Source organism: Mesocricetus auratus, unplaced genomic scaffold (genome assembly GCF_017639785.1).
Source record: "Mesocricetus auratus isolate SY011 unplaced genomic scaffold, BCM_Maur_2.0 Super-Scaffold_100018, whole genome shotgun sequence".
In the NCBI taxonomy this organism is placed as follows: domain Eukaryota; kingdom Metazoa; phylum Chordata; class Mammalia; order Rodentia; family Cricetidae; genus Mesocricetus; species Mesocricetus auratus.
In genome coordinates this window covers 22,370,794-22,383,047 of record NW_024429199.1, presented here as the reverse complement: position 1 = coordinate 22,383,047, position 12,254 = coordinate 22,370,794, and the positions used below count along the sequence as shown (strand labels likewise).

At 40.5% G+C, this 12,254-nt stretch overlaps 1 protein-coding gene across 1 annotated transcript in view; it reads right to left on the bottom strand.

The window, feature by feature from the left end:
- Enpp3 (ectonucleotide pyrophosphatase/phosphodiesterase 3) overlaps nucleotides 1-12,254 on the bottom strand; it is a 67,681-nt gene that overhangs the window by 43,214 nt on the left and 12,213 nt on the right. Inside the window, exons 5-6 of the mRNA XM_040728183.1 lie at nucleotides 10,295-10,355; nucleotides 6,159-6,256 (exon numbers count right to left, since the gene is read on the bottom strand). Of these exons, the coding sequence (XP_040584117.1) occupies nucleotides 6,159-6,256; nucleotides 10,295-10,355 (159 nt within the window). The remainder of the gene's footprint in view (nucleotides 1-6,158; nucleotides 6,257-10,294; nucleotides 10,356-12,254) is intronic.

Here is a 12,254-nt window from a genome sequence, read left to right as displayed (position 1 = left end):
CAGCACCCACATAAAAAAACTGGGTATGGCCATGTACAGCATTAACTCCAAGTCTCAGGAGGCAGACACAGGTGGAGATCCTTGGAAATCACAGGCCACCTAGTCTTGGCAAACTGACATGCTCCAGGTTCATCTAGAGACCCTCTATCAGAAATTAAGATGGAATTCCATTGAGGAAAATGCCTGATATCAACTTCTGGCTTCTATATACGCAAGCACACATTATGCATGTGCACACACAAAAACACAAGCACATACACCATGCACAAGTAAGGAAAGAAAAACAATCCAAAAATGACTTACAGTGTTTACAACTCTAAGGACAGAAAACTAAATGAGGAACAGACTAAGTCAAGGAATGGGCACATTGGAGCTTTAAAGCAGTCTTGATAAAATATTGTTTTTGTGGCATGTATGTATGCCATAAACTGATGTCATACAAACTTCTCAGCAATATCCACAAACTCAAGATATGTGCCTTCCACTTTTCAAACATCTTATACCCTTTGGAGAGAGTAGTCAAATGGGCTAACCTATGTCTTATCCAGAACTCAGTGGACTCTTGTAAGCTCTGTAGGGTGTTGATCTCCCAGTGGTTGCAAGTATGTGTCCAAGACCATAACACAGGGCGAAGAAAAGACTAAAGAGGGAGTGATGTTGGGAACTTGAAAGAGTAGGAAATCCTGTTCCTCTTCATTGCACCACAGGCACAGCCATTCAGTAGCAACTGAATCAATCCCCTGTGTAAGAACTCCAGAACCCTATTCCAAGACTCCTGAAGGTCAGGCAATGGCAAGCAGAGCCATCTGGTAACTGCTTTAATTGCTTCTCACTCAGCACAGTACCATATCCCAGATGATCCACTGGGAACCTCTAGGTTCCAGCTCCCGGCAGGGAGAAAGAGAATTAGACCACACAAACTTCCCAGTTAAAATGAAGGTGACAAGGTTCTACCTCATCTGTCTTGAAGAACTGGGGTGACCCAGTCTGCAATATTTCTCCAGGGATCAAAGAGGACAAGAAGGACTGAGCTAGCATGTGCACATTCACCCCAGTTCCTTACTCTGCCTTAGCCCAGAGTGAGTAAGGAGTTCAGAGCTTCCTCTGGATCATGTCCAATCACCTATCTCTTTCATGGTGTCCTCAGAGGAATGGTTTCTGCTTTTCCTGACACTGAAATAAAATACCCAACCAACGCAGCTTAAGGGAAAAGGGGTTCTCTTTGGCTCACAGTCTTGTGTTGTGGGGAGTTCAAACCAGCAAGAGGTAGTTCGCTTCATTGTATCCGAAGTTAGGAAACAGAACAGTTTGTACTTGTGCTTGGCTCAGGGTTTTTTGGGTTGTTTTGTCTTGTCTTTTCTCTTCACAGTACTGTCCAGATTTCTACTTCAGAGAATGGTACTACCCATTGTGTATGTCTTCCGACACCAACTAACCTGCTCAAGAGAATCCCCACAGGCATGCCCAAAAGTCCATCTCCCAGATGGCTCTAAAGCTCATCAAGATGACAACTGAGATTCATCATCAAACCTGCCTTGGAACACTAATCGGAACCAGTCTACTTGCCTGGAAGTCAGTGAGAGCAAAGACAGTGGATTCTTCTAGAACACTAATTAGCAAGCTGCCTCTCTCTTATCACAAGGAGAACAGGCAAAGAATCTTGGATTCCAACTTATTTTTTCCTGGGGTCAGAAAGTTAGAGGAATGTCTGATGATGATGATGAAACTGTGTTTTAGTTTTGCTTGTTTTGATGAGATCTCATAAATATTTGATATCTGCACATCCCCTAAGAACAAAGAAGTAAGTTGAATCTAACATGAGGGTTTGAGAAGCCTCTAGCTAAATGATCAGGCTAATTGTTAAGTTTCTCTTATACAAGGCTAATAGACCATGACTAAGAGAAGTGACTGTCTTATATAATTATAGACATGAATACAGTCTATAATTAGTAAATAAAAACAATAAAGAAATAGCCAGGCAGTGGTGGCACACGCCTTTAATCCCAGCACTCGGGAGACAGAGGCAGGTGGATCTCTGTGAGTTTAAGCAAAACTAGTCTACAAGAGCTAGTTCCAGGACAGTCTCTGAAGCCACAGAGAAACCCTGTCTCGAAAAACCAAAAAGTAATAGTTATGGAACAAGACAAATTTTCAGAGAGTGACCGTAATGAAGCAGATAGCTGTTGCAAAGATTCACATTATTGATACATGTACAAAAGCAAAATGTCATAAAAGATATAGACAGTATTCAAATTTACCAAACAGAAATCTCAGCAATCAAAAACTGTAATAACTTCACTGAAATTTTCATAGAGAACTACAAATTCAGACTAGATCAAGAAGAAATGCCCAGAAAACTTAAGGATTTCAATGGAAATTATTCATACAGAAGAACAAAATTTAAAAATAATGACAAAGAGAAAATAAAGATTAAGAATCTTACAACACACTATTAATAGGACCAATATACACATCATAGGATTTCCAGAAAAGGAAGAGGAGGAGAAGGAGGAAGAGGAGGAGGAGGAGGAGGAGGAGTAGGAGGAGGAAGGGAGGAGGAGAAGAGAAAGAACTAAGAAGCTTATTCAAAGGAATAAAGGCTAACACACTTAGACCTGGGAAAGAGTATATACATCCAATTCCAGAACACCTACAGAAACCCAGAAGACAGGAACCTAAAAGACCATACCATTATATATCACAATAAAATTATCAAAAGATGAACAAATTGAAAGCATCAGAGAAAAAGTTGCTTAGCACTCCCAGGGAATCTCTGTAGGACTGTAAGTAGTTTTGTTTTGTTTTATTTCAGAAGAAAATCAGAAGTGAGTAGAATAATGAATTCAAAGCATTAAAAGAAAAAGAGTAAAAACCTACTAAACAAGAACACTCTATCCAGAAAAAGTTATCTGTGAAAAGATAAAGAAAAGAGAAAGTGAAAAAAGGAGAGAGAGAGAGAGAGAGAGAGAAGAAAAACAATTTTCCAGACAAAACTGAGTTCATTAGCACTAGACTTGCCTTGAAAAGGATGCTGAGTGCTGAGTATGGGCAGAGGTAAACATATAGACAAATACAGAATATCTTAATTCTATGCAAGTAGGCAAATCATATTTAATTCCAACATAAAAAGGTAAACAAAATAATATAATAACTGTAACTAAATGATAAGATGATGGATATAGACTATGCATAGGTATAGAATGTGAGCTATATTGCATGCTGAGGGAAAACTGTGGAGTTTGGACATAATTAAAATAGGTGGTTATAATAATATGATAAAAAAATATGGCTGGGTGGTGGTGTTGAACGCCTTTAATCCCAGCACTTGGGAGGTAGAGACAGGCTGATCTCAATAAGTCTGAGGCCAACCTGGTCTACAAAGTGAGTTTCAGGCCAGCCAAGATTGTTACACAGAGAAACCCTGTCTCAAAAAACAAAACAAAAACAAACAAAAAACCTTCAAAAATATGTATAAATTGCCATAGTAACCACAAAGAAAATGTGTACGGAAATAAATGAAAAATATCAAAGCAGATTGTAAGAATTAAGCACAAAAGAACCAATGTCAAGCAGGAAGCAATGAGTAAAATGGAAACAAGGAATCTTTCCTTATCAATAATCATGTGAAATGTATACATCCATTAAAAGGTGGATTGTGGCTTTAAAAAACCAAGTGTATGTTAACTACAAAACTCGATTTGATTTAAGAGCACAGACGGTATGGAAAAGGCTATCAAATTGTGAACCCATTTACACAAAATTTGTTGTGTAAAATTTGTGCACTTTAGAGGTCCTCTGTAAACATCGTGCTTGTAGACAACTGTCTCATAGGTTGGTAGATCGAGTCGCAACTGTTCTTATCAAAATACAGCAGAAGGCAGAGAGCAGATGGCCTGCCACAGAGAACTGAAGAGGCCTACTGTTCGTAAATGCCAACCTTGCCAACTTGAGTCCCCCAAAAAATCCATCAAAAGGAAACTGCTGGATTTTTACTGTCTACCAGATACTTGTAGTGTTATTTTAGCTTCAGTTTCCCACCTAACTTTCCAGGAAGGCAGCTTCCAACCCAAGGAAAATCCATTCCATCTCGTTGGAAAAGTTCTTGATGTGTCTCTAGCCATTCTATGTCTACAGCCTTTTACGCTAATATGATATAATGTCATAAAGCCCATTACAGTATGAGTCTGGGAGCCATATTCTTGTACACTTAGTAGTTGTTGGTATGACTCACTGCTGTGTGGTTTGAGTTCATGCTCAGTTTCTACAAGGATTGTAGTTCAATTTCTGTAGCTTGATGGGATCCTAGAGACTTGGACTTCCTTAAGAGTGGTGCCCATTTCACCTCAAGGCTACCATAATGTTGACCTTATATCATAATATCTAGTCTTAGTCCATAGTTGCCTTTCTGTCAGTGTGACCAAACCCTGGTTAAACAACAAGAAAAGCATGATTTAGTTTGGGTTATGTTCTCAAGAGGATTCAGTGTACAGCCCTTGGCTACTGGGTTCTGTGAGTTGAGCAGAACACACAAGAATGTGTACTGAGGAAATCCTCTTGCTCCTGTCAGCAAGGAAGTGCAAGAAAGAGGCAAGAAGAAGCCAGGAACAATACTCCAAAGACCTGCTGACTTACTTCTTCCAGCTGGGCTCCAAACTTTTTGCAAAAGTTTCCAAATGTTTTGTAACAAAGCCATCAGCTGAGACCTAAGCATTCAAAACACAGGCCTGTGGGGGATGGGTACTTCAGATCCAAACCATAATACTCCAGTTCCCTAGAAACTAACAAGGAGGTAGTTGTGTTGGCAGACTTAAGAAGTAAGATCTTGATGCCTTGGCTATCAAGATGGACCAAATATGTGACAAAATGTGTTTCAAGCAGAAGACTGAAATATTTGTTACACACACACACACACACACACACACACACACACACACACACACACCATTTCTAGTACTCAGTGGGATGAGAAAATAAACTAACCCCACTTGAAAACAGTTTCTGTTCAGCCTTCTATTAATTCCCTTTTGAACACAGAGTCTCATATCCATGTTATCAAATAAATGTAGATAATGAGGTAAAAACTGAGAGTGTTGGTTAACTTTCCATACCCAAGTAGCTCAACAGAGAGTGGCTAGCTCTGCACTTGGAAAATTCTCAGTCTCTTTGCCAAAGATCTATTTGAATGTGGGGAAGCTGAAGGCCTGGGGCTGCTGTGTTGCAGGCAGAAGCAGGCTGCCTCTCCATGCCATCTTGGCATGAGGTTAACCGAAGAAATCATCAGCTCTTGTCTTCTCATTTTACCAGCAAGAAAAATCCAATCCGCTTACTCAGGCTTAGAGAGCCATTTCCTAATAATTTGAAGAAAAAACCAAAGCAGGAAACCAATAAAATTGTGGTTGTATTTGAGAATTTTGGAGATGAAAGAGAGTCTGGGAAAAAGAAATGAAAGATAGGAATTGCAGAGCAGTGAATGCTATGAGCCCTGGAGTTTGCTCTCAGGCTGTGACCTCAAGTATTCAGTTATTGCATGGAGTTTCATGAGGGCCAAGTGCCCTAACTCAGAAGCACAGTGCTGTGATAATAAGAACTGAAAACCCTACAGTGAGCTGACAGCAATCCTACCTACTAGAAAATTACCATCTCACAGACAAACTAGTGTTGCAAGGGAGAGATGGATCTGTCTGAGGTTTCTTAGCCATGAATGGTGGAGCTGGTTTCTACCAAGTCTGACACCAGAAGTAGACATGGAGCCTGAGCATTGGAGGCCCTGATGGAGTATTAATAGACACCAGGTCTACCCAGCAACCCAGGCTCCTTCAAGATTTTGTCTTCCTGAGTCACAGCCACTGAGACTTGGAACCCAGTTCTGACAAATGCCACATTTGAGTTGGTATATGTACTGGATTTCCATAGTTCAGAAGTTGCCTTCAAACATGGAACACACCAAAGTAAACAAAATGATGACATGCTGCTTAAGAAAAAGGCGAGGAGAACTGACACATAGGAAAATATATCCCTAGTGAAAATATATAGACCACAGGGGTAAATCCTTGAGGTCTTGACAGGACCTGGGCCTAACATAAATCACCGATGCAGCCAGAGGGGAAGGATGGGTGGGTTGCTTTGTTATTTGCACTCAGTCAGCTCTCAGGACTTACTCAGTTTGTTGATATTTGGCACCAGGGTACTCCATGTTTGTAAATACTCTGCTCTGAAGCCATCCATGGAAAACAAGATAACAGGTGGCAGGTCAAACCTGAAAATGGAAAGCAGAAACTCTACCCATGATCTTGTACTACTTACCATTCTCTACATTAGAAAACACTTAAAAAATAAATAAGAAAATGGTTCTAGGTCAAGCAACAGTCGATGAATTTCAACCACCTTTTGGATGTTCCCAAGACATAAATTTGGTAACTAGTTTGTGATGAGTTTCTCACATTAATACTTCATTCTTTAACTTTGTGCTCATATCTTAGGATATTAACAAATATCCCCAAATTTGAAAGCTCTTCTACTCTTCTAGACTGGTATTTAAGATAAAAGGATCAACAGCAATTTTGGAGTTACAGCCAAAAACTTGTTATTTATCTTCACTTTTTGACTTTTGCTTGCACAAAATACATGTCTGATATGACAGATACATAACTTTATAAATCTTCCCTAACCAAACTTTGCCATGTAGCCATCACTGAGATTAAGAAACAGAACATGAATAATGCTCCAGATTCCTTCCCACATTACTGACCTCAGAAAACCCCGTCTCCAACCAGGATAAGCTGTATCTTGACTTTTAGGAACAGCTGTTCCCACTTTGATATTGAATTTATATATAAATTGAATCACATAGTATACATTATGTGAACTATACTACCTTTTGCTTGGAATTCATAATATTTGAGATTAATCTATCTTAAAATTATAAATCATCCTTTGTTACATTTGCTTAGTTTCCATGCATGAATGAATCACAACTCATTCCTCTCTGTGCTGAAAGGCATTTGGATGCTTTCAATGTGGGTTTGTCACGAACAGCAACTATGAACACAGTAGATTTGTTTTTCATTATAGTACTTGAAAAAATGGGTATGATGCCACGCTTAGTGGTGCATGCCTTTCATCCCAGCACTTGAGAGGCCGAGGAAGGAGGATCTCTTGAGTTCAAGGCCAGCCTACAAAGTGAGTTCCAGGACAGCCAAGGCTATAGAAGAGAAACCTTGTCTCAAAACCCAGAGAGGGGGCAGGGTATGGCAAAGCAATTTTCACCTCTGTGCTCAGGCAGCTATATATTCCATTGCTTTTAGCAAAAACATAATTTTTAAAGAAATTTGGGGGCTGGAGAGATGGCTCAGCCGTTAAAGGCTAGGCTCACAAGCAAAAAGAAATTTGGTTAGAGTAAATCTTTAACATTCTAATAAGCTACCCAAATATGACTGAAAACAAAAGTTTGAATGTTGGTGCCAAGAAAATAATAAAATGCTTTCCACTTCCTCCATATGACTGAGTCAAGCTAAAATGTTACTAGTCTGTCACTTTCATATTGTAGAACAAGTTATGAAGGGGACCTAGAAAACCAGTTTGTTTGGTTGCTTAGAATATTTATTTATTGAAGGAAAATTAACAGCTTTCTGAGTAATCCATTGTTCTAGATGCTGAGTCTAAAGGTATAAAGGAGTCCTAGGAAATGAAATTGAGAGGCGGTATGGGAACACCAGACCTTGAGCAGAGACCCACTTCCCCTTCTGCCTGGGAGTAGGCAGCTGTAAGACAATGTTTACTAAAAACATGTTTACTAAAAACAATACAATGCCCGGGGGCAATAAGTTCCTGGAAAAGGCCTGCCCACAGAAATCGCCCTGACCTCGACCTTGTCCAAAGACTAACCGCCTCTTCTGCCACGCCCAGATCAGTTTTTTGGTGTCAGAGAAGAACCAGCCAGGGTAGAGGACAGAGCAGAAGCTTTCCTGGAGGGAGCCTTTCTTAGGAAGTTTCCTTGAACCTTTTTGGGGCCTGCTTAAAGTTTTCTTTACATCGTTGAACAAGACTCTGTGTTGTCAATCCCCGACACCCTCCACACGTTCTCAGACACAGGCTGCGCGGCAGACGCGACAAGGTGGCTTGCCATGGTCCAGGGCTGATTCCGAGTGCAGAGTCAATCACTCAGAAGAACACCACATTAAGTCTCATACAAGGTGAGAACAGCTTTCTTAGATGTGTGACCACTAAAAGGCCAACAGAAATTACACAAGAGAATGGGACAAATGTCCAATAGGGGCAGTACCCTGCACACGTGCCCAGAGAAAGCTGATACCTACAAACACGTTTGAGCCTCAAAAACATTGTGCTAAGCCAGAAGAGCCAAATATGGAAGGATATATGGCATGGTCCTATTGATGGGAAAGTCTAAATCAGGGATCCGTGGGGAAACAAATCGGAAGCCTTCAGAGAGTAGAGGCTGAGAAGGGAAATGAGGCATCTTTTTTTTTTTTTTTTTTTTTTTTGGTTTTTCGAGACAAGGTTTATCTGTATTGTTTTGGAGACTGTCCTGGAACTAGCTCTGTAGACCAGGCTGGCCTCGAACTCACAGAGATCCGCCTGCCTCTGCCTCCGGAGTGCTGGGATTAAAGGCGTGAGCCACCAATGCCCGGCTTGAAATGAGGCATCTTATTGGGGTGGGGGAAATATCCTAAGTCTTATAAGTTGTGACTGAGGCTTGTGACTTTCCAAGTTTTATTGTATCATATGCTTAAAATAGGAGCATATATGAAGCTTATCTTGATTTATAAATAAAAATGAAAAAAACTGGGACTGTTGGAACTTCGATATGTAGAAAATACATACGTTTAAAAAAAAAAGTGTTGGTGGCCAGCACTCAGGAGCAGAGACATGCAGAACTCTGTGAGTTCCAGGGCCAGCCTGTCCACAGAACTAATTCCAGGACAGCCAGGGCTACACAGAGAAACCCTGTCTCGGAAAATCAAACAAACAAAAATCGGGGCTAGAGAGATGGCTCAGCAGGTAAGAGTGCATACTATTCTTCAGAGGGTTTGGATTCAGTTCCCAGCATCCACGTCAGATGAGTCACAAATAATTCCAGCTGCAGGAAATCCGGTATCATCCTCTGACTTTTGTAGCCACTGCAGTCATGTGAGTGTACCTGCACACAGCACACACTCATACACAGGATTACAAATTAAAAATAAGTAACCTCTAAAGATACAGTGGCATGGTGCAGCTTACATTAGAAAATATCTGGGCACCAAACTTGGGTGTTCTAAGAGGGCAGCAAGCACTATTGACCACTGAGCCATCTCTCCAGCCCCATACTGTTTAATATTCATCTTCATGGATAAAGCTCTGAGAAGTGCCTAGTGCAAAGCCCCATGGACAAAACCGGTAGGCAAGCTTTGTTGTATGTCCTTACTGTTCTGCTAGAGACTGCTGAATCTAAGAGTTAACACAAGTCAAAGAACGTGTCATATAGCCAGACATGTTATCTCTGAGCTGTGGTTTAATGTGGTACAGTTTTTTTTTAAGAGAAAGACACCAATTGGTTTCCAAATCCTTGGCTCAAGTGATCCCCTGCCTCATTTTCCAAGTAACTGGGACTCCTTATGCTGGCATACCACCATGTCAGGCTCCTCACAGTTTTTTTTTTAAATAAAATGACGCTATTTTAAAATGCTGATTCTTCATAAGTCCAAGTATTCCTTTCATCTTTTGCCACCCCACTGCCATCCCTAACTGCTGGGCCCAGGAAAGTGAGGGCAGGGGACAAAGGGGAGAAAGGAAGGGAAGTTCACCCTGAGGGGGAGGTGACAAGGGGCATCACCAAAGTCCTGGGAACGATGGTCATGCACATGGGAGGAGAAGCAGGTGGGTGGACATTACTTGACAAGGGTCCTCCTGTCATGGTGAACCTTCCTTTCCATGAAGCCCTTCCCCTCCCTTCATTTGGAAGATAGTTTAATGTCAGGATGTTAACTGACTGGAAACAGTCCTGGCAAGGGTAAATTTAGTCTGAATTCCATTCTTGCCTGTAAGTCCCTGGGAATGTGGGTATGCAACAACAAATACATTTAAGTTATTATTGTATTATAATAAAATAATACACGAAAGTAATTTGTCAACAGCAAAGCAAGCAAATGGGTGTTGAGTGTGAATCCACAAGGACTCCAAACTTCTGTTAAAGATTATACTTTGAGAGGAACGTGTGGAAATTCTGCTTGACCCCTCTCCAGCATCATGTGCCTGTTACTAAAGGAAGACGAGGTACCGTGCCATTCTTGCTTACCCTTCTGGACACTGGGGCTCCTGGGCTGTGTCACAGGCTTCTGTCACCCACGGGCTTTCTCCTGCAAAGCAGATCATATTGTTTAAGATAGCTGTGCCACATATAAACAGAAAGAAGCAAGGGTTTGCTGGGTGTGTCTTCTCCAACTGCTTGACTGTTATCACTCAGATGACTAACTTCTTCCAGAACATAGTACACTCTATCTCGTGTGGTGACAAGGGCAGTGACCTCTAAAGACTTGGCATCAGTGATCTACATTGCTGAGTTTCGGGAAGGGAAGCCTCTCCATCCAGAAAAACACAAAGGAGAGTCCTTAAATGGAAAGAATATTTCTCCATTAATGGGTTTGTTTTTCTCACACCTCACCTGAAGGATATTTTCACAATGGCTGTGGTGATAATACATTTAATAAATACTGACAAAAAATATTGACACAAAACCAAAGAAGAGAGGAAGAAAACCACAAAGAAAAGAAACAGCTAACTGAAATGGTTGGCTTCAAGTAGAAAATATTGAGAATTCTTAACATGAAAAGTTTTCTGCATGAATGTTTCCATTTATAGAACATTCCAGCACAAAGTGGAAATGACAGAAGATCCATGTGACCCCGAGCAATTCCTTATGACAACTCCCACAGAAGATACAAGTAGATGTAATATACATCATGATAAAGACAACACCATTTTGTACAAAATGTAGTTTGCAATAAATCAATAAACACCAGAGTTTCAGCAGTTTTCTGGCTCTAACTACTAAGTTTCTGGAACTAAATGGAATGAGAAATTACTTAAGTTAGAAGGCATTCAGTCAGCAAAACCTAGACTAGAAAGTGTCTAGAACACATGACCTCTTTTCTCCAGTATTATAAAATGTCAGAGGCACAAAGGGGAAGACTTGAAATATATCAGTCACTTGCAGTAGAAAGCACCTGTTTGGATTTTGTTTCAATCTTTTAAAAAACTGTTATGAAACAGAGAGTTAATTTTGAACATAGATTAGATATTTGATGAATAAAAGTAATTATATATAATAATTACATATAAGTATTATAATGTTATTAAATCCTTACCTTTTTTAGACACAGACAGAGCAGTGATGCTAATGCCAGCCTTGAAATAATCTAACCTTTTGAGAGAGGGAGAAACAGACAGAAAGACAGACAAAAGAGACAGAGACAGAGGGGAAGAGGGTGGCAAGAAAATTATATGTATGCTTTTGTTTTACAAAATTAAAATAAACACAAGGCTGGAGATATGGCTCAGCAGTTACAAGCACTAGCTGCTCTTGCAGAGGATCTGACTTTGAATCCCAGACCCACATGGAGGTCACACCTTCTTTTACTTCAGTCTCAGAAGATCTGACTGCTCCTTCCAAATGCCACGGAAGACAGGCACAGACATGGTACATGGACACACGTGAGGTAAACACTCATACATGTAAAACTATCTCAAAGAGCAAAAGAAGAGGAAGCACAAGATTTCGAGATGCACAGATCATATACTCTATGTGAATGTCACACTGGGAACCATCTAAAAGGCCAGTCTATGCATCAGGTAATAGATATTATATCAGATAATATCCTAGGTAAATGGGAATCTTTGTCTAGATTACTCCTTTGGCAACTCAGGTAACATTTAACTAGTAGGGAACAAGAAAAGATTTAGAGAGGAATTCTTACATAATATCAGATAAACCCCAAATTGCCCTACAAGAGGACAAGTATCTTGACCCCACCCGAGGCTACAGATTCAGTGATTTTACTTGAGCGTCCTTCCCATCCTTTCCATGCTCTTCCCTCTGAAGCAGGTTTACAGTCCAGTTGCTTATCTTGCTGAGTCACTAAACCTTTGCCTTGCTCACGGTGCCTTTATCTGCAAGTCATGCTACCTTTACAAAAAGGATGCTTTGTCAGCCTGAGATGGGATTGGCTGCAAAATGATAAATGCTGAAGATAGGTGAT